The sequence below is a fragment of the Vigna angularis genome, chromosome 10 (assembly GCF_016808095.1).
Source record: "Vigna angularis cultivar LongXiaoDou No.4 chromosome 10, ASM1680809v1, whole genome shotgun sequence".
NCBI lineage: Eukaryota > Viridiplantae > Streptophyta > Magnoliopsida > Fabales > Fabaceae > Vigna > Vigna angularis.
The window spans coordinates 8,113,494-8,139,056 of NC_068979.1; the positions used below are offsets into that span (position 1 = coordinate 8,113,494).

At 33.5% G+C, this 25,563-nt stretch overlaps 2 protein-coding genes across 4 annotated transcripts; both read right to left on the bottom strand.

The window, feature by feature from the left end:
* Nucleotides 1-622: 622 nt before the first annotated feature.
* On the bottom strand, nucleotides 623-1,141 carry LOC108321253 (bZIP transcription factor 27). Its single transcript, XM_017552949.2, has one exon. It carries the CDS (start codon nucleotides 1,139-1,141, stop codon nucleotides 623-625), a length of 519 nt encoding a protein of 172 aa, XP_017408438.2.
* Nucleotides 1,142-15,046: 13,905 nt separating this feature from the next.
* On the bottom strand, nucleotides 15,047-24,360 carry LOC108321296 (la-related protein 1C). 3 transcript variants are annotated; one of them, XR_001831474.2, is made up of 7 exons: nucleotides 23,631-24,353; nucleotides 22,779-23,271; nucleotides 22,545-22,707; nucleotides 22,348-22,438; nucleotides 16,281-16,352; nucleotides 15,646-16,131; nucleotides 15,047-15,336 (listed from the first exon to the last, which is right to left on the bottom strand). XR_001831474.2 is itself a non-coding variant. In XM_017553004.2 (6 exons), the coding sequence occupies exons 1-6, from the start codon at nucleotides 24,042-24,044 to the stop codon at nucleotides 15,835-15,837; spliced, it is 1,530 nt and encodes a 509-aa protein (XP_017408493.1). In that variant the 5' UTR covers nucleotides 24,045-24,357; the 3' UTR covers nucleotides 15,047-15,834. The 3 variants fall into 3 exon arrangements, 2 of the variants coding, with proteins under 2 accessions (XP_017408493.1, XP_017408494.1); XM_017553004.2 differs by having other exon boundaries at nucleotides 15,047-16,131; nucleotides 23,631-24,357; XM_017553005.2 differs by lacking the exon at nucleotides 16,281-16,352 and having other exon boundaries at nucleotides 15,047-16,131; nucleotides 23,631-24,360.
* Nucleotides 24,361-25,563: the final 1,203 nt, after the last annotated feature.

Below are 25,563 nucleotides of genomic sequence, written 5' to 3' on the forward strand. Positions count from 1 at the left end.
GACCACAAATCCAGAAATGCATTACATCATTATCACTGAAAAGGGTAAACCGAAGATTGAGGGGCATGTGGGCGAAGTGGGTTAAACCATCGAGGACCCTCTTCAAAATGGAGCCGTAGATGCTCGATATAGGCTACTCTTCTTCTTTTGCTCACTGGCTGCAACTTCACTCAGCTGAAATGCAGTCAAATAGGGACACAATCACCTTCTACTACTACCAGTGCAACATCAAACCATCAACCACTTTTTTAGCTATACAATGACGTAGGACATTAATCACACCACTTCTGTTTTTTTATAGTATGTTCCCAAATTCTGTCATTTTATCTCTCTTCTTAATGTTATTTGTGAAACGCATTCAACCCCCTATACACAATTGGAAATTCTCCAACCAGAAACATACCTGTTTTTGCTGTCTTTTCAGCCTTGCATTCTCTTCCTTCAATTGCTCAACTTCTACCTCCAATTCATTCGTGTAAGCCTGAAGAGACCAAAAAAAAAAAACGGTGTAAGGCGCGTAATACATCCAGTTTGCCAACAGTGATATTTGTTTCATTTAACCTCATGACACTTTTTTTTGTTTTGTTTTTATCCTCGACCTAAATTTGCGGAACTACTAGATTCAGTTAAACCTAGAATTGTGGGACTTAAATCCCACGGTCGGAAAAATTAAGGAGAGCGAAAAGGTGAAGCTAAATTTTTCCTGTTTCCTGGCTCGCGATCGTGCAGCGGACTCGCGGTTCTTGATCATGCGCTTGTTTCTTCTGTCTCCGAGGTTGCAATCGGGTTCTGCGAATCTTTTGGCGCCTAAGGAGGCGGTGGTTGGGGTGGTGAAGCAAGAGTGGTTGGAAGGTGGAGGAGGGTGGTGGGGATGTGAGGGTTTTTGAGTGTGAGGGTCGAAATGGAGGTGGGGGTGTGAGCTCAGGCTGAGAGCCGTGAGGAGTGGTGGTGCCGGTGAGGAGGGGGCGCCGTAGAGGGAGGGAGTTTGAGAGGAAAGAATGGTGTTTGGTGGATCCATGGTGAAGGGTCGAGCGAGAAAGTCTTGGAGGATTACTCCTCCCAAGTTGGAGTGCGTTGTTGCGGAGCGTGTGACTTGGTCATTTAAGGTAGCAAGATTTATGTCTTTCCACACCTCTTCCATTGTTGAAAGGAGAAAGTGATGAGTGTGATTGTGATTTTTAGGGAATTTTATGATGACCTTGTTTGGTAGGATTCGGCAATGTTGCAAACTTTTCTAGCTTATTAAAGACCGAGAAATGGTTGAGAAGGTGAAACAGAAACAGAAAGAGAAAGAAGAGGGTGAGTCAAGTTTGTGTTTGGTGGTTGTTCTATATTTTGCAGATCTCTGTGCACTCTGTGTGAGTAGTCATGTCGGATTCTCGACACGTGACATGCGCCAGCCAAAACCCTAGCCAATGATAAATCATAACCCTCCCCTCCCAGTTTCCATTTTCTCACCTGTTAAATTAATTAAACTACATTTTTTTTTTCAGTTCATAATTTCATAAAATACCTATTTTTATCAACATGTTAACTAAAATTTTAACTCCCAATTATTGATTTTAAGAGACCATCTTATCTTAAGTGGTTTTTTATATGTATCCATGATGATCCTAATTAACAATTTGTCAACTTTTTTCTCTCTCTCTCTCTCTCTATTTATATATATATTTGTCATTTTATATACTCCAAGTAACACTTATTTTAGAAGCTCTTGAGGTTTATTTTACACTTTTTTTTTCTTCTAAATTTAAACACTACTTAAACAACAAAGTGTGGATTGTCAAATTAGGATTATTATATCATGGTCTACAAGAAGAAGGAAGTGATGTTGTGAGAAATGGGACCACTTTAATGCTTGATCCTATGCACAATAGCAACTATGCATATTTTCGATGCATGATGATGTTAGCTGTTTGCCAATTGAAGAAACTCAATGTGGACCATCGAAGCTTTTCATGTGCGAACCAACAAAAAAGCTTTTCATGTGCACAATAAAGGACAATAATTAATATTTTTGTATTCATCTTTTCTCCAGAGGTTGTTCGTGTCCAGGTTTCTAAATAAAATTGACATTGAGGGCACAAAAAAATGAAACATTAAATCTTGAATTTCATATAAGCCCGAGGAATATTTAGATTCAAACTAATAATCGGGGCCTTGGGTTACGAGAAGAGAAAATAACACCTGTTTAATCATGAAAAGTATCTGTACATTTAAGAACCATTTTCCACTATTTGAAGACAAAATTCTTAATCCAAACATCGAGATATTTCGATACCTATCACATAAGAGTTAACATGAGACAGGAACCGTACCTTTGTCTAATGTTGTTGTGGTAAGTAAGTTCTTAATGTTACATGTCAAAAACCCTGTGTTCATAGTTAACACAAAGCATGACAATTAATTATCTTGATTCGATGTGTGCAGTTACAATACCAAGAAAATTGCTTTCATTACTGAAAGCTAAATAATATATATATATATATATATATATATATATATATATATATATATATATATATATATATATATATATATATATATATATATAATATAAATTTATATAATTTTGTATATATCTTTCAAGAATTCACCATAAATAATAATGAGATATCAGTGCAATTCATATAAGATATTCATATTACTTTTAATTTAAAATATTATGATAATAAGTTATCTAGTATTATTATTTTAATTTTTTTTTCCACATAATATATAACTTCACTTACCATTGAATTCACAACTTAATAGTTTTATTGAAGAAACCTAATCTCATAAATAAGTGGAAGGACACCTCTATGAAAATATTTAATATACTGAACTCCTAAATAATTTTTTTATATTCATATTAATATTTTCATATGTTTTAGTACGAAACGAGTGAGTTAATATTATAGAATTTTACATTTACAAAACACAATTGAAATCCATCCACGAACAAATTTTTAAAACAATAATAATTTGATATTATTTATAATAAAATATGCTTTTAGAAGATTAATATTAAGTACCTTTTTATAAAATATTAGTATTTGTTTCTTCAATAATTCGTTACAATATATTATCAAACTTTTTATTTTTTCAACAATTTATAATTATTTCAATATTTTTTTGTGTGAATTTACACTAATATACAAAGTTAAGTCAGTCAGAACTAACACACAAAGTTAAGTTAGTCAGAGTTTAGATCGAACAAAAGTCAATTTCGCTCCACATTCAATCAAGTTGTGTTGAGCCATTGTCATACTAAAATTAATCAAGACCTTGTTACCTTGAGTCCGGATAGAATGAAATTATCTTGTGTATAGGTTGAGTCAAACTTAAATAGGATCGAGAAATACCAAACTGGGTTAGGACAAGTCTTGTCACTATGTTCGATTGAGACATCAAATCTGTATCAAGTTAAGATTATATCAATCTGAGATTGGATTGATCACACGTCAAATTGATTTGGTTAATCTAACATTGAATTTAATCTAATTGATGAAGTGGAATTAATCTAAACTTAAACTAATTTATGTTCAATTGAAAAAATCCAAATTAATTTGTTTTAATTAAAATAGATATAGATTTTTATAGTTGAGCTTAACATCAACTAACAATATTATCAATTAACATCATCCTAAGTTGACTACATAGAACAATAAATTTGATTCAAAATCATGAAAAAAGTTTGCAAATATCACTTAAAAATCATAACAAACTTTGTTTGAAATAACATCAACCTAAGTTGACTACATAGATCAATAAATTTTATATTTTATTTTTAATTTTTAACATTTATTCATTATTTAATAAACCTTTTATATTTAGTAGCAATTGAAATACTTTATTTAAATACAATAAAATAAAATATATCAATTTTGAATTCTTTTGATGTAAAAATAATTAAAAAAAAACTAAATTTAAATTTGATATATTTATGTATCATAAAAATGATAAGATTTTCCATCAAAACACAAAATAATGGTTTTTGTGAATGTCATTTCATTGAAAATTTATTTATTAAAATTTGATCTAGAAAATGACATTTTAGAAATAATAGTAGTTTAAAAATAGTGAGACTCGATTATTCTAATATTAAATTTTTTTAAGATAAATAGTTTTGTTACGAACGAGTTTCATTATTTTAAAACACATAATCTCTGTACAAACCACTCTTCTAGAATTTTTTGACTTCTATTTAAGAATTATTTTTTCCTACTTGTCTTATTGAAGAATCAATATTGTAAGACTACTCTTTGTAGCGAGCTCTTCAATTTGAATATATTAGTTCTTCGTTCACATAACTGAATTTCAACCCTTTTTCTGTTATTTGTTGAGAGTGAATCTTCTTTCATTTGCATTTATCTTTTTAGTCATTTATACAAGTATCTACGGATCGATATGACTTTATCGTTCTATTAATATTTCTATGTGTGGATAGAACATTTTGCAAGTTAGCGTCTTGTGAGTTGTTGGGTCAGGTATGAGAAACTAGTTGTTTTGGTGTGTATGAGATTGATAAATTTGGTATGTTTGCATGTTGATGAATGATTTTATTTTAAGAATGAAATTGGGCTATTAGGATGAATTTGATTGGTGTGTATGTCTTATTTGATTTGTATAGTTTGGATAATTGTTTTTGGCGTGATTCTTTTTGTTTGGTTTTGTGTGATTAAGATAGTTTATCATATGAGCAATTGGATGAATTGGTACGAGTTTTAATGTTTAAAATTGTTTTAAACTTATGCACTCATAAAGGATAATTTAATCTCTAGGTTGTTTAACGCCAGTATATACCATTGAGTGTTGTATTAAATAAAAGCTTTGCGTTAAACAACAAAAAGACATCGCTGAATGTTGTATTATGTGAAGGCTTTAAGTGATGACAGAGCACCATTGAGTAACATTTTTTTTTTTTACTTTTAGTAGTTATCTAATATAGGAGTTTATCAAAATCTCAAAGTTATCTTTAATTGTAAGATGCTAAAATGGAATGTTATATTTTGGTATCAAAACAGATAATTATAATTACTTGAGCGTTATGGGTTTATCATGTTGTGTAAAGTTTAAAAATTTAAGTTTAGATTGTAAAATTGCATATCTAATTGGAAGTATTAAAAATAGATAATATCTTGATAAAATGATGAGAGTGCATACTTATAATTATATAAAAATAATTTCATTTTTTAATGTTGGAAGTTTTTGAGAAAAAATAATAATAAATAAGAGGTATTTGGTTAAAAATAGATTTGGAATTGTTAAGAATATATATAAGAAAGAGTATGGTTTGTTAGAGGAAAAGTCAGAGTTGTACTTTGAGTTGTAGTTAAAAACACAAATAATAACTTAACTTATTTAAAAATATAAGAGTCAGTATATTAATACAGAACAAAATTTATATGACTCTTAAAATGAAAAGATATTATCATTTAGAGTCCAAAATGTCGAAACTAAATCATATCACAGATAATTCAATATTTTCAATACATGAGAAAATTAGAATTTCAAAAAGATCTCATCTTTCTCAAATTAAATACTTTTCGCATATTATGACATAAGAGACGGAGAAACAAATTTCTTTTTCAACTTATATCGGACTTACTTTATATATATACATGCAAATATATATATATATACATACAAATATATATATATATATATATATATATATATATATATTTGATGATAAAAATTAAATAATAAAGCCACAAGAATAAAGAATAGTAAATTTTCATATATATCTTTCTTTACACACCAAATTCAGGGGAAGATTGATGTGAACTGTAAACAAATATGACCCTATAAACATGAATAAAATCTTTGACACGTCCCAGAAGAATAATAATAAAAAGATACATTCTTTAATTAGGAAATACACTTTATTTAGTGAATAGCGGGAAATAGGTATCATATAAAAAGAAATACTTTATCATTTGAATTTTTAAAATCTAATTAAATTCTTTATTTTACAATGAAAAACAATAATACAAAATACATTCACTAACCATTTGTTCACTTGAATGAATTTGAGGGAGAATGATTGAGTGAATTTGAAAGAATTTGTTAATCGATGTTGAAGAACTCAAGTGTAAATGTTGAAATAAGAAATACTTTTTCAAACTTTAAAATAACTAAAAATTACATGTCAAATTCAAGTTTGGTTTTCAATATTCATTTATATGCATCAAAATAACAAAGTAAACGGGAATTTTCTCTCATAATCCTATTAAAAACAACTATTATTAATGTATTCAATATTAATTGAATATATATATTTTTAGTTTATCATATTTTGTTCTTTTAATATCTATATTTGTTATTATTATTTTCCTATAAATAATTTTTGTTTTTTCTTGTCCAACTAAAAAAAATTAGGTTAGAAATTTAATATTGATTAGAAACATTGAATTTAATAGAATAAGTGGGATAAATAATAAATACTTAAAAAAAATTAAAAATCTTATAAATTTATTATGTTAATTGTATATATGTGACCGAAATGATTTTGTTAACTTAAAGTAATTTCATAATATATTATATGTCATTGATATGGTCTTGTCAATCTAGAACAATATTATGTAACATTTTCATCATAGTAGTAATGCATCATAATCATAGTTAAAAGCACAAGACATAATTGGAGATCAAACATGATTGATAAAGAGATTAAGACGTAAAATTGATTAACAAAACCTATACAATTTAATTATCTAAGTGATTTAGTCTCAACAAATTAAAAGCCTATAAAGTTACTATAAATAATAGTAGATAATTATTACGTATATATTATACTATTTATTAATACCTTACACACCTATTTAACTTAATTATTAGAATATCTTTGTAGTCTTAGCCTATTTAAGGGTTTAAGTTTTGTTTGCTTAATGCATCTCTGACAACCTTAGAATTTGAAGAATTACATATCAAATTATATGAAGAAATTAAAGAAACATTTAGGTATATTACTTATGGACTCAAATTAAGATATATCTTGATCCTTTAAAAATATTAATATTTTTAACTAAAAAAATTTCAATATTTTATATAAATTTTATTCACGCAGATTAATATCTGTTTTTTTACTCTCTTTTTTTTTAAATTAATAAGAGACATCTCTACTAATCATATTTTTTAAAAATCTTTACAGATTATAACAAAGAGTGTTAAAGAATGTGTTGCTAAAACATTATCCCCTTGTTTGCTTGCTCTGTCTACTTTTTCACATACAACTAAATTAACTATAGAAATAACTAAAATAGTTCTTTTGAAAGTAGATTATGAAAAAATTAATTTTAATTTTAAAGAAAAGTATTTTAAGCGACAAAACCAACAATCTTCCTAATTTATACAGAGAAAAAATATTTAAAATTTATTTAAATTAAAAATTTGTAATTCAAAATTATAATAATATAATAATAAATTTGATAACTCAATAAAAAAATAGATATAGAAAGGCTTTGTTGTAAGTCTGATGATAAAAGAAAAACCGTACACATAGGCATAGCATGATGTTGTACGAATCTATCTGTTGAAAATAAAATTAAATAAAAAGAAAAGAAAGGCTGATGTTAACCCACTTGTTGAGCCACAGGAAGAGCCGTTCCATAATGTTTTAAGGACACGCCGATTTGACACGTGCAGCAGTCCCTCAAGTACACATGTCATACATCCCATGCTTATTATACAATGCACTCCTGCTTTCACTATTCGCACTCCCTTCATCACAACTATTTCTCAACAAACAGAATAAATAATAAATAATACAAAAGACAAAATCCAGTGGAAATAGACAATAATTTGTGGGTAGTTTAGTTTCGTTGATATAAGGCATATCAAATGATCAAGAAATAAATATTATAAAATATCATTGATTTTTGGATTTTTTAAAGTGTGATTTTTTGTTTTTTCTCCTATACAGTAAAAAAAATATGTTTTTAGTTGAATAAAAATCCATGAGAAACACACATGTTTATTTGTTAGATTCTTTCGAATCCAATAACTTCACCGTGCATTCAAAATATTTTAAGAAAATTATTATTTTTTCATATGCACAACCAAAAATATTGTAAGAAATTTTATTTTATTTTCATATGCACAACGAAAGCAATAAATATAATAAAAAATTGAAAGAAAAAACTACAAATTAATAGTGAGTGAAGTCGTAATAAGTTAATTAAATTTTCCGTTTTCTTTAAATTTTTACTGTGAAATATTTATTATTAAATATTATATAATGAGATGAAAATAATAAATAATTAGATACGACAAAAAAAATTAAATAATATAATTTTTTTTTTCAATAAATAAACATATTAGTTTTTATTAATAATAGTAGAATCGAATCCAAAACATATTTTTTCTCTTCTTTTCTTTTCTTCATCATCTCGTTACTATCAAATCAGACTTACAGTCTCTAGTTATGATATGACTACCTAGAAGTGTAAATATTATGGAGTAAAATATATTTAAATGAGTTTTCCAACAACAACTTAAATGGATAAAAAAAATGTATAAGCTAAAACTTAACTTGTACATAAATTTTAGTGTAGTTTTTTCACTTATTTTAAAAAAAATTAAAAGTAATATAATTTTAATTTTTGTTTTAAAATATAATTTAATCCATTTCTTATAAAAGTTTCCCTTGGAAAGTTTGTCTGAAGATTTATTTTATGATTCTTACTGTATACGACACATGTGGTCATAGAAGTCATCGGAACCACATTGGACTGAAGCACCACATAATAATATTCTTTAATGCTAGAATAGGTTACTAGATGTAGAAAACAAGAAGATAAAGGTCTTTAAACCTATTTACCTATTTAAATTTTAAAAAATCTAAATTTTATATTAAACTCATAATATACAATTTAAATCATAGTATAAAGTTTTTATCATTAATCAAGATTAACGAAGAGAAATTAAATTTAACGTATTTCTTAACTTTATCTTAATTACAACATAAACTTTGAGTTCTGAAAATTAAAATTAAAGAAAAAACTTACTGTTTATATAATTATTTGACATAAAATATTATTTAAATATTTGATTATTCACATGTATTATTATTTGGATTAAAAAATGTAATATTATTAAATAAGGGTTTGATCGCAGGGCCCACCTACTTTTGCTTTTACTGGAATGAATGAGTGTTCCCACACCTCATTTACCCATAAAAGTTTGTCTATGTTTACGTTGATGTCAGGTTGTTTGTAGGCTATTACTACCTACAACTACTTCTACTACCAAACCTCTTCTCTACTCTTTCTCTTTCTTCTTTTCTTCTTTCTTCTTCAAATTCACTTACCATATGAAGACGAGACACAACTTCCTTTAAACACCCTTCTCTGTTCTTCTTTCTCACCTTACTTGGAACCTGCAAAACCAAACCAAAACATCAAACATATTTCTTTCTCTTTCTACAAACGTTTGGGATCACCAAATTTGTTATCAAAAATTAGGGTTTCACTTCAAGGAAATCTTCCTAACTTATAATAATAACAATACATAGTAACGAAACCTTTCACGTCAAGAATGGTGTGATTGATTGAGACCCATCGACCCTTCGACCCATGCCATGCCACCACTATTAATGCACAGATGCTCAGAATCAATGTGAAGTAAAGACAGGCTCTTGTTTTAGAAAATTATTTTATGTTTACAATGAAAACAAAATATATATTAAATTTTGTTGGAACTATGGTGAGTGTAAGATAGACCTAAGGTAGACTTATAATATATTTTATTTTATAGTTAAATTTAAAGTTTTACTTTATAGAGTTAGAATTATGAGTTAAGTTAAATTTATTATTGTATTTTTATCAAATCATTTAGTTTTATGATAAGCATATATTTTAAAATATGAATAATATATTAAGAGTATTACTTCAAATAAAAATATAACCAATTTATAACATATATAAATAAATTTAAAATTTGAGTAAAATTTGAAAACATAGTTTTGAAAGAAAAAATAATAATAATAAAATATGGAGTTGATTTTGATTTTTGATTATGGTACCTTAGATTGGATTAGAATCAAATCTTTTGTGACAGCCATGTAATGGATATTTGTCAGGTAGCACAAGGCAATGTGGTATTGTCCAGTGGTATGAAAAGTGGAATTGGTTAGTAACTGAAGGAAGAGAATAGAAAGTATAATAAGGGCATGGTGTCCTACGTGGTTCCAAGTAAAGGTCCTGATGGCTACTCCGAAAAGACCATTCTGTGTCTTATAACATCATTAAATACCAACACTTGGCCAAACCACCTTTCCCTCGCTTCCACTTCTACCTACCCTTTTTACATCCTAACACATTTTCACTTTATTTCATTCAAATTCTACTACCTCTCAATTTACGATTTTAAGTTTTTTTAAAAGTATAAAATTATGACAGAAAATTTAAACTCTTCAAATTATAATATTCATATCTTTTATGAAAAGCCAAAACAAGTTTTTAAATATAAATACTCGTTATTTTTTAAATTTTATTTTATTACTATTATTAAGGAATCGTCTAGTAAGAGTCGTCTAGTAAGGAATCACCTGATAAAGAGTCATTTGGTAAGGAGTCGTTTGACAAAAAGTTATCTAATAGTAAGCGTTTGATAGATCGTCTAGTAAGGAGTTTTTTATGGTGAGAATCATGTGTGAGTCTAAGTCTCACGTTGGATAGAAATGAGAAAGTAGAACACTATATAAATATATAAGACTCATTGCCTTAAGGTTTTTGGTAAACAGTGGTTTCAATCTCTTATGTTGTTGGACTCATATCTTATTGGTGTTTGTGTCTCTTCGGTGAACACCAAGTAGAGATTGATTTAATAACTTATTTCTTTTGATATATTAACTTATCATTACTTTTGTGTTGTCTTTTTGTGTGTTTTGTGTTTTCTTTTGCAATAATCATCTTAATGGTGTGAGTTTAAAAGATGTCAAGAGTGAGCAAGTATTAGTAAACGGTGAAACTAAGACGTATAATAGAAAGTATGGATTTTCACCATTCTCTTCTTTATGTAATTTCAATTGTTGAGTGTAGTTTGTTTTAAATTTTTGGACGTTAAATTTAAAGTTTTATAAAATTCAAGGCTTAATAGCACTGATGGTCCCTATTTTTGTCGGGTTTGTTCGAAATGGTCCTAGTGTTTTTTTTTCTGTTCAATGTTGTCCTAAAGAATGTAATTTATGTTCAATTTAGTCCTTTTTGCAAACAGCGTTTAAATCGTTAACGGTGCACTGTCCAGCTGTGCAAAATCCAAATGAGATGGCATTTAACTGCCCACGTGGACACGTTAAGACACAGTGAGGTGGATTTATTGATTTTTTTGAAAATGTATTTTTGATTAGGGTCTCACCTCGCCATATTACCATCTTCGCGCATCATCTTCCTCGCGCTTCCAAAACCTTAGGCTTCCACCACCACTATCGCGCAGCAAAGGTCGTTGCCGCCGTAAGAATCGCGTCACTCAACGCGAGAACCTGCAACCACCACATCTCCATCAGCGACGCCATCAAACCTGCAACAAATCACGAGTCTTCCTCCTCTAGCACCAACCTAAATCGCGAGTTTCGCACAACATTCATAAACAACAACGCAATCTCCATGGCCGCCGCTACTGCTACCACTCTCCCTTCTTCAACGCGCCGCTGTGGCACACACTTCCATCATCCTCGCCAACCCCAAACCTGCAAACCACAAGAACCAGAAACCTGCATGACCACGAGCTTAAATCACAAATCCCTCTGGCGAACCGATCGGCTCCCGTGCTTCCACCGTTCGGTAGCCCCACCCCTTTAGCTGTTTGGTTCCATTCTTCTTCTCCCTCACCGTTCGGTTCCCTTTTTTTCAGAATCAACCTCATTGTGCTTGAAGGGAATCCTCGTAGGCAGTTAAATGTCATCTCATTTGGGTTGTGGACAGCTGGACAGTGCGCTGTTAAACGCTGTCTGCAAAAAGGACTAAATTAAACATAAATTACATTTTTTAGGACAACATTGAAAAAAAAAACTAAGACCATTTCAAACAAACCTGACGAAAATAGGGACCATCAATGCTATTAAGCCAAAATTGAATTAAATTTAAATATATTTATGGTACATTTAACTTAACTTTTTTTTATTTAAATTATAATACTTTTTTAAAATCAAATTTAATCATACTTTCTAAATTTTTAAATATAAATAATAAATCTGATATAGTTGAATTGGTATGTTTTCAGTAATAAAATAAGCTATTGTACTAAAAAATTTGTTAAATAAATTATAATTATAGTTAATCTCTTAATTAGTTGGTAATTTAAATTCTAATTCACAGATAATTATAGTTTTTTATTTATAACAAAAACTATTACTAGTTATATTTTTGTCTCTAATTTTTTTTCTTGTTTAATTATTTAATATAATTAAATATCTAAATTTCTCAAACTCAATACCATTAAGAAAGAAATTGCTATCGATGTACGATGAAAGTGTGACATGATTGATAAACGACATTATCCCTTAATCATATGGACGATTATTTTAGTTATACTCATAAGACAATATTTAATATATTAATAATGTAAAATAATGTGAATAAAGCGATGTATATTTCTACAACTATGAATACTGGTTCATTATTTATCCATACTTTAGTAACACTAGTGAATTTTCTCCCTGCAATATTTTCTTACATCAATTTATAGGAATTATCTTTTGAGTTCTGTTGGTTCTCGTTGAGTTGAGTGTAATGAGTGGAAATTTTTTGGCTTTTTTTTACTTTTTTTATAAATCTAACTAATAATAACATTATAAATATTAGAAAACTAATAATGGTAGAAATGTTATACTAGACTAACTTGAGAAATTGCATAATTATTGTTTAATGTTTTTGTTTTTTTTTAAATATTATTAGTTTTTGTTTGTGTTGCGAATTTGAAATTTTGTTTAACGTTATTATATGTTACATGTCTTCATTAATATAAGATTTTTTCATTCTTTAATATTTTTACTTTTTCTTGATGTTTTTTAATTGTCTAGAAAAACTTTTTTTTTTACTATTAATCGTCCGGCTAAGTGGAAGGGTGAGTCTGATTCATATATCTAAACAAATGAATAATTCTTATTTATATTGGAAGATGGATTTGAGACAATGTAAAAAAAAACGAGTGAAAATAATTAGTGTAAATTTAATTAATTTAACTTAATAGAATTATATTATAATTAAAATGCTTTTTTTTTTCCAATTCAATATTGCTGCTCCCGGCAAGAGCTTACGATAGTTCTTCCCTCAACCAATCGTGGGACTCAAAAGATCAACTATAGGAGAAAAAAAATACAAATATAGATATAATTAATACTAAATATATGAAGCAGATACAGAGGTATGCCATTCCTCCTTTCCAATAAATTTAATTAATTAATTTTTAATTCCTTTTTATCCACCTAGTCACGTCCCAATCCCAAGGACAGCACTTCACAACTCACTTTCCAACCCTTCTCTTGTTTCCGTTGTGCTGAGAATTACTCCCACCACCACATCCTTTCACCTCTCCATCCCTCTTTTACCTCCTTTTTAGCCTTCAGAAATATTTAATTTCCATTTTTATCTTTTTATCCAATAACCAACTATTTTATTAATGGTCCTCGCCATTATATCAATGCACCTCCGTAATAGTCCACTTCTTTACTTGAATGAAATTCCTCTCAACAAATTAAAATTAAAATTATTTTGATTATAGTTCTGTAACAAATTAAAAAAAACACTAAATTTAAATACTATCTATATATTAATTTAAAATACAATACATTAATAAACTAAAAACTAAAAAAAAAAACACCCAAACCTCAACGAATGTGCCATATTCATTTGGCCTTGAACGTGGATATCCGTTGACGAATATCGACATCCGTTCAAGGCCAAACAGATATGTCACATCCGTTGAGGCTTGGGCGGTTATCTTCTTCCTTTGAAGACACAGAAAACGCAGCTATCAGGGACCAAACACAGAGACTAAACAAAATCAAACATGCAGCACACAAAATATATTCAAATGCATTCAAATGAAATAATACTACCAAATTTAATTTAAATCAACTTCTCGTAGACCAAATTGCACAATAGACGCACCACAAATGAAGCATCACCAAAGCACCACTACCGCACCACCACCACCGCACCAATACCATAGTACGAACACACAACCAATGGACCAAAATGGAGAAGAAAAAAAATTAAAGAAGTGGAAACGGATGTGAAGAATGGATTGGAAAAAACGGATCTGGAGAGAAAAAGAGAAAGTGAGAGTTTGAGAGTTGGGAGGTGGGGTTAAACGGATTTGGAAAGATTGAGAAAAAGTGAGAGTTGGAGGGGTGGACGACTGTGAGAGTGAAAATAAGACGTAGAGATTTAGGATTTTCATAAAAAAAGAAAAGTAAAAAATTAAAGTAAAAAAAGGTAGTTTTGTGATTAAAAAATTTTAGATAGGTGTAGGAAACTATTAGAGTGGCGGAGGAAGCAACACTCCGTTGAGCTTCGTCTCATCCTAAAACCCATGTTCATTCGCCAACCTAACCCAATATATTTCCTTCAGCTCAGTTTCAAGCGTGTCAATTCAAAAAGTTGTTCTCGCAGCAATTTTGCAATACATATCATAACCTTTCTTTTCTCCACTTCCCTCAATTGTATCACGCATGACAAATTTATCATCCATTTTCTTTTTCTTTAATACAAAACATTCTATGAAATTGCTAAATATCTAACATTTCTCAACTATTAATATGCTAGCGAAATCTGCTCTATATAAACACGTTTGAAACAATGCAAAATTCAATTAATGCATATAGACATACACATTAATCAGTTCTTCATGACTTTACCCATAATTTATGAGTATACTTCTTAACACCTCATCCTCTTCATCGCTTTCTCCAGTTCCTCTACATGGCCAGCAACTGCTTTCTCTAAAGTATGAAAATTGGAGTCGAATATATTGGAATGTAGATTTTTTTAACCACATCGACGTGTCAATTGCTCAATGAAGAGGGGGAAAATGAAGAGGCGGCGTGACGGTAATGATCAAATAAAGTTCGGAATCCATGCAAGTTCATATCATAAATCTAAACAGGAATATATTATACAGCTGTGACCTGTATAATTAAAGTCTTAAATGACCCCACAGGGACCACTTGCGGGTTCGGAATTTTCGCGAGTTTTAACAGACAAAAAATATAAATACCAATGTCATAGCAGATATGATGTAACGGAAGATATTATGGCAAGTGACATGAAGCAATCACACTTTAAAGTGGTGGTAGTAGCAGCTCCAGCGGCAGAAAGCTATATTTGCTCTTCCATCAGCGGCGGCAGGTAGCTATCAAAAACATTCAACACCCGTGTCATGAGTGAACTTGATAAAACACATGCTCCCAAAACTGGTGGTGGTGGCAAAGCTGACCCCAGAGATTTTAAAAAGCAGCTGAGGGGGCAGTCGGGAACACAGACAAAAATTCCCCATATTGAAGCAAATATTTCCCCCGTAAGAGTGACAACATTATACCCATAAAGAAATTTAGTATTCACAAGAGTCGTGCAACTAGCTCTCCACAAACAAAAATAAACATTAAATAAAAAGAAAAAGTCTTTTCTGTACTTTTGCTGAGAGGGGAGAGGGAGCTGTTACCGTTTTGTGTTTTATACGATGTATTTTTCTTCCGTTTCTCAATCATATTTATCCTAAATATGTCTCGAGCAATCATTTCCCATTGTGCCATAAGTAAAGACTTAGACCATTCTTAGAATCCTGCTTCACGTGTCCCTCTTAACAAGAGCTCTTCAGAAACACACAAAGTGCGAATGCACATCTAAAACTCTAATTTCTTGCTGGAATGGAGTGATGTGAACCTTGAATTCCAACTTGACCAGTACCCTCACCAGTGGAGAGCTTCAATGGACTACTCAAATCCCCAAATGTAGATCTATGTTGTGAAGTATCAGGTAGAACCTCTACTCCTCCTGGACCATCATAGTTACTAGTCTCCAAAGCAATATTGTGTACTTGTTCTGCCAGCATGTCCGGATTCGACTCTTCAGGGGTTGGAACATTAGAAAACTGAACAGGAGGCATGAGCCATCTCCTCCAATCATTTCGTCTCCTTATTTTGTCACCCTATAATAAAATGACAGTGAGAAATTTTAAAACAGCTTTAATAAAAGATAGAATAAAGCAAAAAAGAAAAATAACTTTTTACTAAATACTACCAATGAAATCATGTCTACACTCAAACTCAAATCTCGAGACAATATTCAAAGAAATACCTGCACCTCAACAGCAGATGAATTTCGAACAGCCTCTAATATAATCTGGATATTGTCAGTCAAATACATAACCTGACAGATAAAAATATTCATCACTGGGTAAACAATATGCCACAACTTAATGCTACAAATAACTCAGCGTTATGGGAAAATATTCATCATTGAATGGTGACTATCAAATTAATTCCGTAATTGGATAAAGAAATTGTGAGAAATGGAGAGGATTGGGAGAAAATATCCCCTTGTGTTTTGAATACACTAAGGGTAGTTTTATTTATAGTGAAATATAAGGGCCAATGCCCTTAATACAGAATGGGCTAAGCCCAACTAACAGAAAATAAATCCTTAACATCTAACACTCCCCCTCAAGCTGGAGTATATAAATCATATGTTCCAAGCTTGTTACAAAGATAATCAATTCTAGGTCCTCGTAAGGACTTAGTGAATATGTCTGCCAACTGGTTGCTTGAGTTAACAAACTCAGTCTTGATGTCTCCGGATATGATCTTTTCTCGAATAAAGTGACAATCAACTTCAATGTGCTTGGTTCTCTCATGAAAGACAGGGTTAGAGCTGATATGGAGAGCAGCTTGATTATCACATATAAGTGTCATTTGAGTGACATCTCCAAATTTCAATTCACTGAGTAATTGTTTAAGCCACACAAGCTCGCAAGTAGCTGATGCCATAGCTCTATATTCTGCTTCTGCGCTGGACCTTGCCACAACACTTTGCTTCTTACTTTTCCATGATATTAGGTTGCCACCAACAGAGACACAATATCCAGAAGTAGATCTCCTATCAGAAGGGGAACCAGCCCAGTCAGCATCTGAATAACAAACGATTTTTGTATCGTTGTTAGGACCATATAGCAAACCTTTTCCAGGTGATCCTTTAATATACTTCAGTATGCGAACAACCGCATCCCAATGGTCTTCACATGGGGAGTTTAGGAATTGACTCACAACGCTAACTGCGAAGGAAATGTCAGGACGTGTAACAGTAAGATAGTTTAATTTGCCAACTAGTCTTCTGTACCGTCCAGGATCTGAGAAAGGCTCCCCCTGATTTGGTAGGAGTTTGATGTTAGGATCCATAGGTGTCTCAACAGATTTAGAGTTCATTAACCCTGTTTCCTCCAAGATGTCTAACGCATACTTCCTCTGAGATATGACAATACCGGTGTTGGATTGTGCTACTTCAATACCCAAAAAATACCGGAGTTTGCCAAGATCTTTGGTTTGAAAATGATGGCAAAGGTGTTGTTTCATCTTAGAGATGCCAAGATAGTCACTTCCTGTGAGAACAATATCATCGACATACACTATTAAGTAGATACATCCAGCATGTGAGTGGCGATAGAACACTGAATGATCCGCTTCACTGCGAGACATACCAAATTGTTGAACAACACAGCTAAATTTACCAAACCAGGCCCGAGGAGATTGTTTTAGGCCATATAAGGATTTGCGAAGACGACATACCAATCCAGATGACTCCCCCTGAGCAACAAAGCCAGGCGGTTGCTCCATATAAATTTCTTCATGCAAATCACCATTAAGGAAAGCATTTTTGACATCAAGTTGGTGAAGAGGCCATTGGCGAAGAGCGGCCATGGCAATGAATAGGCGAACAGAGGTCATTTTTGCCACTGGAGAAAAGGTATCACCATAATCCAAACCAAAAATCTGTGTGTAGCCTTTGGCAACCAATCGAGCTTTGAGACGATCAATAGTGCCATCAGGACCAACCTTGATAGCATACACCCACCTGCAACCAACAACAGACTTTCCAGATGGTAATTGGACAAGCTCCCAAGTTCCACTTTTCTGTAAAGCACTTAATTCATCCAGCATAGCTTGACGCCAGCCAGGATGAGTTAAGGCGTCACCCACAGAGTGGGGAATGGACACAGAAGAAATGGATGAGAGACATGTGTAAAAAGATGGTGATAATCTGTGGTAACTAAGAACAGTATAATGGGGAGAAGTGTTACGGGTAGAGCGTATACCTTTACGAAGGGCAATGGGCAGGTCAGACTCATTTGCTGGAGCCGGAGGAGACACAGGAACCGGCACTGGAAGTGAGTCATGAGGAAGACGATTGCGACGACTATACACCTGAAGGGGTGGTGGTGAAGGACGATCCTGTGGTGAATGAGAGTCCAAAGAAGGAGGAGACAAAATGGGTGGAGCATCACTAGGAGAATCACAGAAAATAGGAATATCAACAGTAACAGGTGGAGGTTCAAGACTCGAAGATAGATGTGAAAAGTAGAAGGAAGATTCATCAAAAGTAACATCAGCAGAGATAAAATGACGATTGAGGGAAGGGGAAAAACACTTATAGCCCTTTTGTGACCGTGGAAATCCTAGGAAGACACATTTGTGAGACCTAGGAGATAACTTATCAAGACCAGGACTAAAATCATGAACAAAACAAGTAGACCCAAAAACTCTAAGAGGTAAAGGATGTAAAGGATCTTGAGGAAACAAGATAGAATGGGGGATTTTGTTATCTAAGACGGAAGATGGCATGCGGTTTATAAGATAACATGCCGTGAGAACGGCGTCACCCCAAAAACGTGAGGGTACTTGACCATGAATTAGAAGAGTACGAGTTGTCTCAATAAGGTGTCTATTCTTGCGCTCAGCCACCCCATTTTGTTGAGGGGTATAAGCACATGAGGTTTGGTGAAGAATGCCATGAGAAGCCATAAAATGTGTAAACGATTGAGAAAGGTATTCACGACCATTATCACTACGTAGAGTTCGAATAGAAACCCCAAACTGTGTTTTTATTTCATTGAAAAATGATTGGAAAATAGGAAACAACTCAGAACGATTCTTCATTAAAAACAACCAAGTACATCTTGAGTAGTCATCAATAAAAGTAACAAAATACTGAAAACCTAAATTGGACTTAACACGACTAGGTCCCCAAATGTCAGAATGAACCAATGAAAAAGGGGACGATGCCCGTTGTGAGACACTACGAGGAAAGGAACTACGAGTATGCTTTCCTAACTGACAAGACTCACACGACAAACTTGATAATTGTGACAATCTCGGGACAAGTTGTTGTAGTTTGGCAAGACTAGGATGACCTAACTGAGCATGAAGAAGGGATGGTGACTCCATGATTACGCCAACATGTGGAGAAGGGCGGAGATGGTATAGGCCATGAGACTCACATCCTGTGCCAATCATGTGTTTCGAACTCCGGTCCTGCAACCAAACAGAATCTTTAGTAAATGAGATAACACAATTAAGGGTACGAGTTAGACGACTTATGGACAATAAGTTGAAAGGAGACCCGGGAACATAAAGTACATGATCAATGGATATGGACGAAAAAATATCAACAGTACCAACACCATGAGATGAGACTCTAGACCCATCAGCCATTGTTACCGAGGGTAAGTTATCCGGACATGACAAAGAAGAAAATAAGGACTTGTTACCAGTGATATGATCGGTGGCGCCTGAGTCAAGGACCCAAGATCCGAGGGAGTGAAAGTGAGTCAGACCAACAAAAGGTGTACCTGTACGTGCAACAGATGCAGATGTAGTGGAACTAGAGTGCTGACGATCCTCATACCATCTGAGAAATTCGTTAAAGATTGCAGGTTTTTCTACGGTATTAGATGAAGTAGGAGGGTCTCCAGATGGATCAGAATTGGCCATTGCTACAGGTCGAGGAGGTCGTCCATGAAGTGCATAACATTGATCAATTTTGTGGCCTAACTTGCCACAGTGGTCACATTTTGTAACACGTCCTTTATTTTGCCTGCGAGGCCGACTTCGATCATTACGTTGGATAGCCATAACTGAGGAGTCATCAATATGAGGAGATGTCTCAGTGACTGGTTTGCTCGGTATACGCAGAAGAGCTGAACAAGTAGAAGTAAAGTTGGGTATGACAGGAGAACCCAAAATCTAAAGTGCTCCGATTGCCGCAACGATCACAGATCCAGAAAGAGGACGAGGAGGCGATCACGGAGGTCCAGATCGGCGACGGAACTCTCCGGTGACGCGCCGTCACGCGCGGTGGGAAGCGGCGGCTCCGGCGATTCTGGCGGCGGCGCGTGGAGGCGCGTGACTGGTCCGTTGGCTGCGATATTTGTACCACGGTGGTCGCCCGGGCGAGACGATGCCGATGATGTGGTCGTCGGTCAATTCTGGAACTCCGGCGGCGGCGGCGGCGGCGGCGACAGCGACGGCCACAGTGGCGGCGGCGGCGGCGATGAGTTGTGCCGGAAACTAGAGTTGGCTGGACCTAATCCTATGCTCTAGATACCATGTGAGAAATGGAGAGGATTGGGAGAAAATATCCCCTTGTGTTTTGAATACACTAAGGGTAGTTTTATTTATAGTGAAATATAAGGGCCAATGCCCTTAATACAGAATGGGCTAAGCCCAACTAACAGAAAATAAATCCTTAACATCTAACAGAAATAATGCTACAACTCAAGTAGGAGAAATTATTAAACCAATGCATCACTAGAACTACAATATTACAAATTTTGTATGATAATTGAAGAACTGCAACACTAAAACAGTGACCATTACAAAGTACTAAAATTGGAGTTCAAACAGCATCTAACATAATCTGCATATTGTAAGTCAAATGCATAAACCAGAGAGGAAAAACAAATTCATCATTGGTAACAAATAAGGCCACAACGCACATCCAAATAGAAGAGATTTAAATGAATGCATAACTTGAACTGAAGCATTACGAAATTAATTTGATATTCAACACTAAACTAGTCACCGATACAAACTTCGAAAACTATACAATAAAAGTCATTATACTCTAAACAATCACGCATTCACTACACATTGCCATTTCACCTTTCAGTCATAATTAAGATTCTAGATGTTTAGTGAGATCAACTTCTGCATACACCAAAGAGTAAAATGTTTCAAGTTTTGGCCAAACGGGAAAAAATTCTAGACCAAATATACATTGAAAGTAATTATATCGATTAAAATACAACCATTGTAAGGTAACAGTGTCTCCAAGTCAACATACATTTCCCACCACTAGACATATATCATTAAGGATGAAAAATAATGATGAACAAAAGTTTGAATATTTTAATTTTCACCTCTTTTCTGTTCTATTGGATTTAAAAATCAATACTCTTTCGATGTATTATGCATAACTTCAATTTGACTATCATACTCGCGCTTTCTTTTCCACTACCCTTTTTATTTGAGAATCAACACAGGCAAACAATTTATGTGTCCACACATGATATAAATGGTGCTGTTAAAAAAATGATATAAAGGGTTAAGAAAAAAGACTTGGATTACGGAGAGAATAAGGCTTTAGTAAACTAATTGAGCAACAATAAGCTTTTATTTATTTAACCAGAACCTAGCTTAACCTTTAAAACAGATCCTATCCATATGTTTAAAAATTTCCGTAAAGTGACTTCTTTTTTTCCAAGTTAATTCTTTAATACACAACATAATTGATCAAAACATGAGTACATATCCCTTAAACAGAACATCATTACTACATAAGGGAAAAAATTAGTGTAGGACTGGCCTTGAAAATAAAATAAAAGACCAAAACTTGAATCCCCAAAACTATAAGAACTACCAGAAAAATCAAACTAGTACAGTGTAGGGTGCTAAAATCGTAGCACTTACAATGTACACATTGTTACTTTAATAATTTTAATGCAAAAACTTGATTTAGAGTCATGTTTTTCCTTAGTCGTTGAACATACTTTCTACAGAAATGGTGCAAACTGTGCAACCATATACATGCTACCAATATTTGTCATCCCATGAATGTATGGAATGGGCAACTAAGCTAAGACGTAACTTGATCAAATTGAGAGCACTCCAGCTGTCTTTTACAGGATTGAAAGATCGTATAATAGCCAAGAAACATGCCAATCATTCAATCCAGTAGAAGACATGTGGTCATTAGATAGAATTTAATCCACCTACACTAAAGTAGGTTAATCATTATACGTTTTCCTAAAGCATATATTTTATGAGTCAGTGAAACAACAAAGCAATCTATCTATTTCTCCTTCATAACTCACTTTGTTGAAGCCTGCAATTAATTTAATGGGAACCCAGCCCTGGTCATCCATGTTCTGCCGCAAGAACGTATCTTTAATTAAATTCTCATTACTGCGATAGACAAGTTGTGGTACAACTACAGTCAGCTTTCGGAATCCGATTAAAGACAACAAACTAACAAAAGCAAAACACCGAAAGACCAAAGTAAAAACAGTACCTAAAATAGTAGTCAATCTGGGTGACTATCTTATTCTGCAACTGAGGGTCAGGACCTGTAAAGAACAGGGGATGATGTGGCATGGGAGGCACAAAAGGAACACTTCTCAGTGAATCTGGGGGTGGAGGTGGAGCTGCAACAAACACCACCGGAGGTGACAGTTCTGGAAATGAATAAAGTCATCAGAGCATGTTCTGTGTTGAAAGAAATCACCATTAGATTAATACACCATACCATGGAATCCAATATGGCCACCAAAAGGCCGCATTGGTGATGGATGAAAAAACTGAGTAGAGTTAGGAGGCGGAGGTGGCCGTATAAATCTTGGAACAACTCTTGGAGGCACATTGGTATCTCTACTGCCGAAACTTCTATTATTATTCCATTCTTGGCGCCTGTTCCCATAGTTATGATGGTGAGAACCATCTCCGCGCTGATGTGGGCCACCATTACGATTTCTAAAGGAATTACGCTGCTGATGATGATCATTGGACACAAATCCACTTCTCTGTGTGTGGTCCTTTGGAGAGGAGTTATGGGACCCAGTTGCAGCTACCGAAGCCTGGGGCACAGACAGTTGTGGGTGGCCACCATTAGAAGAAGCATTTGAACTGTGATTTTTCACTGATTTCTGCCGAGTTGACGCCACGCTGTTGGTACTCTCGGTGCTTGTATTATCACTGACTTCCCTCTGTAGAGAGGAGGAAGAAGACGCACTTCCCAAAACCTGCAATCAGCACTTAACAATAGCAATGTCGATGCACATACACACTAACGATATAAGCCAACAAAATTCACAGTACATCTAGTTGTTAATACACATAAACTAATCCAGTACCGGTTTCCACACACTTCAAGCAGGCAACACATACATGCATTTTCCAAATTGTACCACAAAACTACCTCTGTATATTAGTGTAATCAAACCACTTAACACCATCAGAACACACGAAAAATCAATTCAATAACGCTACAGAAAAACTAGCTCCAACTGTATGGAACACTAAAAATAGCAGCAAGTTTTTAATCATTAAAATGATTATTAAAATAACAGAAACAATAGATTGAATGGCGTAAGAGCAAAACCTGCAACTGTGGCACAGAAGATCCATCCAACAAACCCTTCGCCGATTCCGATTTCATTGCAGCTCTTGTTGACACCGACAACGCCGGCCACGAAAGCGCGTCAATCACCGGCTGAGCCTCGGAAGCCGCCGCGCCATTAGTAGAAGGCTTGTTCCAAACAGGCCTCTTCGCTGCGCCGCCATTGTCTGAACTCTCCGCGGCGGAGCTAAAATCGTCCGCCTCCGAGACAGTGGAATGGAAAGCCTCCGTCACCTGATACGGCGCGGCGGGAGATGACGACGGAGGCACCGCAACAGGCTCCGATTCGCCGCGCACAACTTGGCTCCACGGCGAAGAAGCACTCAGGCGCCCGGTGCGGCGCGATTGGTGGTTATCGGAGGAATGGCGAGGGGAATGGTTACCGGTCATAGCCATAAAAAACGTTTAGGGTTAATATCTCAGTGGAGAAGTTGATCGACGTGACGAAGAGGATTCGATTGACGGAGAGTGTTGGCTGCGATTTACACGAACGTCCAGAGCGAAATGCAGTAGATTAGGGTTCCAAAAATTCTGCGATCTGATCGCAAGGTAGAAAAACTTTGGTTCGTTTGTGTGCGTGGAAGAAAAGAATGCGTTTCAGACGAAAGATTGTTGCGCAACGCTTAGGATGCCAGGTTTTCTTCTTCCGCAGCGCGCGAGATTACGGAAATGCCCCCGCGTTATTTCCATTCTCTTTCCGTTACGACTTTCGCTTTTGGCGTCCTAGCTCAGTTACTGTGACTGCCGTTAAATTTCCCACTCTCTCTGCGTCTTTTTCTGTCCCAAACCCAATTAGAGCTGCGCGCCTTAATTAAAAAAAATTAGTATCACAGCTACCACTTGCTTGCATAACCATTAAATCAATTAATTAATCACACAGCTAATATTGTTACTTTTTTCAACTATGGGTTTTCCTTGGGCCAGAAAAAGGTGTTCGCATTTTCCACGTAGCTTTAGTCCGAAGAAAAAGCTAAGCCTAATAACATGGTACTGCACTCATAATTTCCCAGTAACGTGCAACTAAATTAAATAATTCATTTCTTTATTTATTTTAATTAATTCTACGAACATAATTAACTGGTAACTTGTCATCATTCTTTGTCATGCTAGTATAATTAACTTTTTTATTTTGTTTTTCGTGGTCATTGTATAAAAGTGAATGATTTTTTTCTAAGGAGATCATAGTAAATTTACACGTGTTTTCAACGTGACTTTTGTGTTTTATTTTACTTTGCTATGACTTTTGAAGTATTTATGACACAACGTGGTCCTATGAAAACACCAAAAAAACTGTTAACTTTATAGACTGAAATATGGGCACACCAACCTAACAAAACCACCTTGCGAATGTGTCACTAAAAGAAAAAAATAATAATTTGACATTATTTGATAAGTTTTTCATACTGTAAAGGTGAAATGATGATAAAAAATAATTGGTTGTATTTGTAAAAAAAAAAAGAGAAAGTGAAAAATAATGAAGAATAATATTAAATGTAAAAAAATTTGAATGTCAAAATAACAACATTATCCGTCGCTAAAATCTTCATGTGTCAATGATTTTTAGGAAATTGCTTCAAACGAAATTGCCGATCTTTTAAATACTCAACATCCGCTTTCCATAAGGCTACTTCAATAGCAAGGAGAATGAGTAAAGTACGTGTGAGACACGAATATTTATTTTTATGAAGTGTTAAAATGGTTCAAAATTATTTTAAAGTCTACGTCATTTAATTGTATTTAAAAAGACATAAAATTTAACAAATAGATTCCGTATTTTATTTTACTATTAATAAATCGTGTGTATATTTTCTTAATAAATCAGAAATCATAGGTAATCTTTATTTAAGAATTATTTCTATCTACAATTTGGATTTCTAATTTTATTTTTCATGTATAAATCTTGAATCCAAAACTT

Coding starts and splice junctions, on each gene's coding strand:
- LOC108321253 (XM_017552949.2), bottom strand. CDS start 1,141: ATGGAAGAGGTGTGGAAAGACATAAATCTTGCTACCTTAAATGACCAA.
- LOC108321296 (XM_017553004.2), bottom strand. CDS start 24,044: ATGGCTATGACCGGTAACCATTCCCCTCGCCATTCCTCCGATAACCAC. Junction 22,439..22,544: donor CAGATTGACTACTATTTTAG/GTACTGTTTTTA, acceptor TGTCTATCGCAG/TAATGAGAATTTAATTAAAG. Junction 16,353..22,347: donor TAATTGCAGGCTTCAACAAA/GTGAGTTATGAA, acceptor TTTATCTGTCAG/GTTATGTATTTGACTGACAA.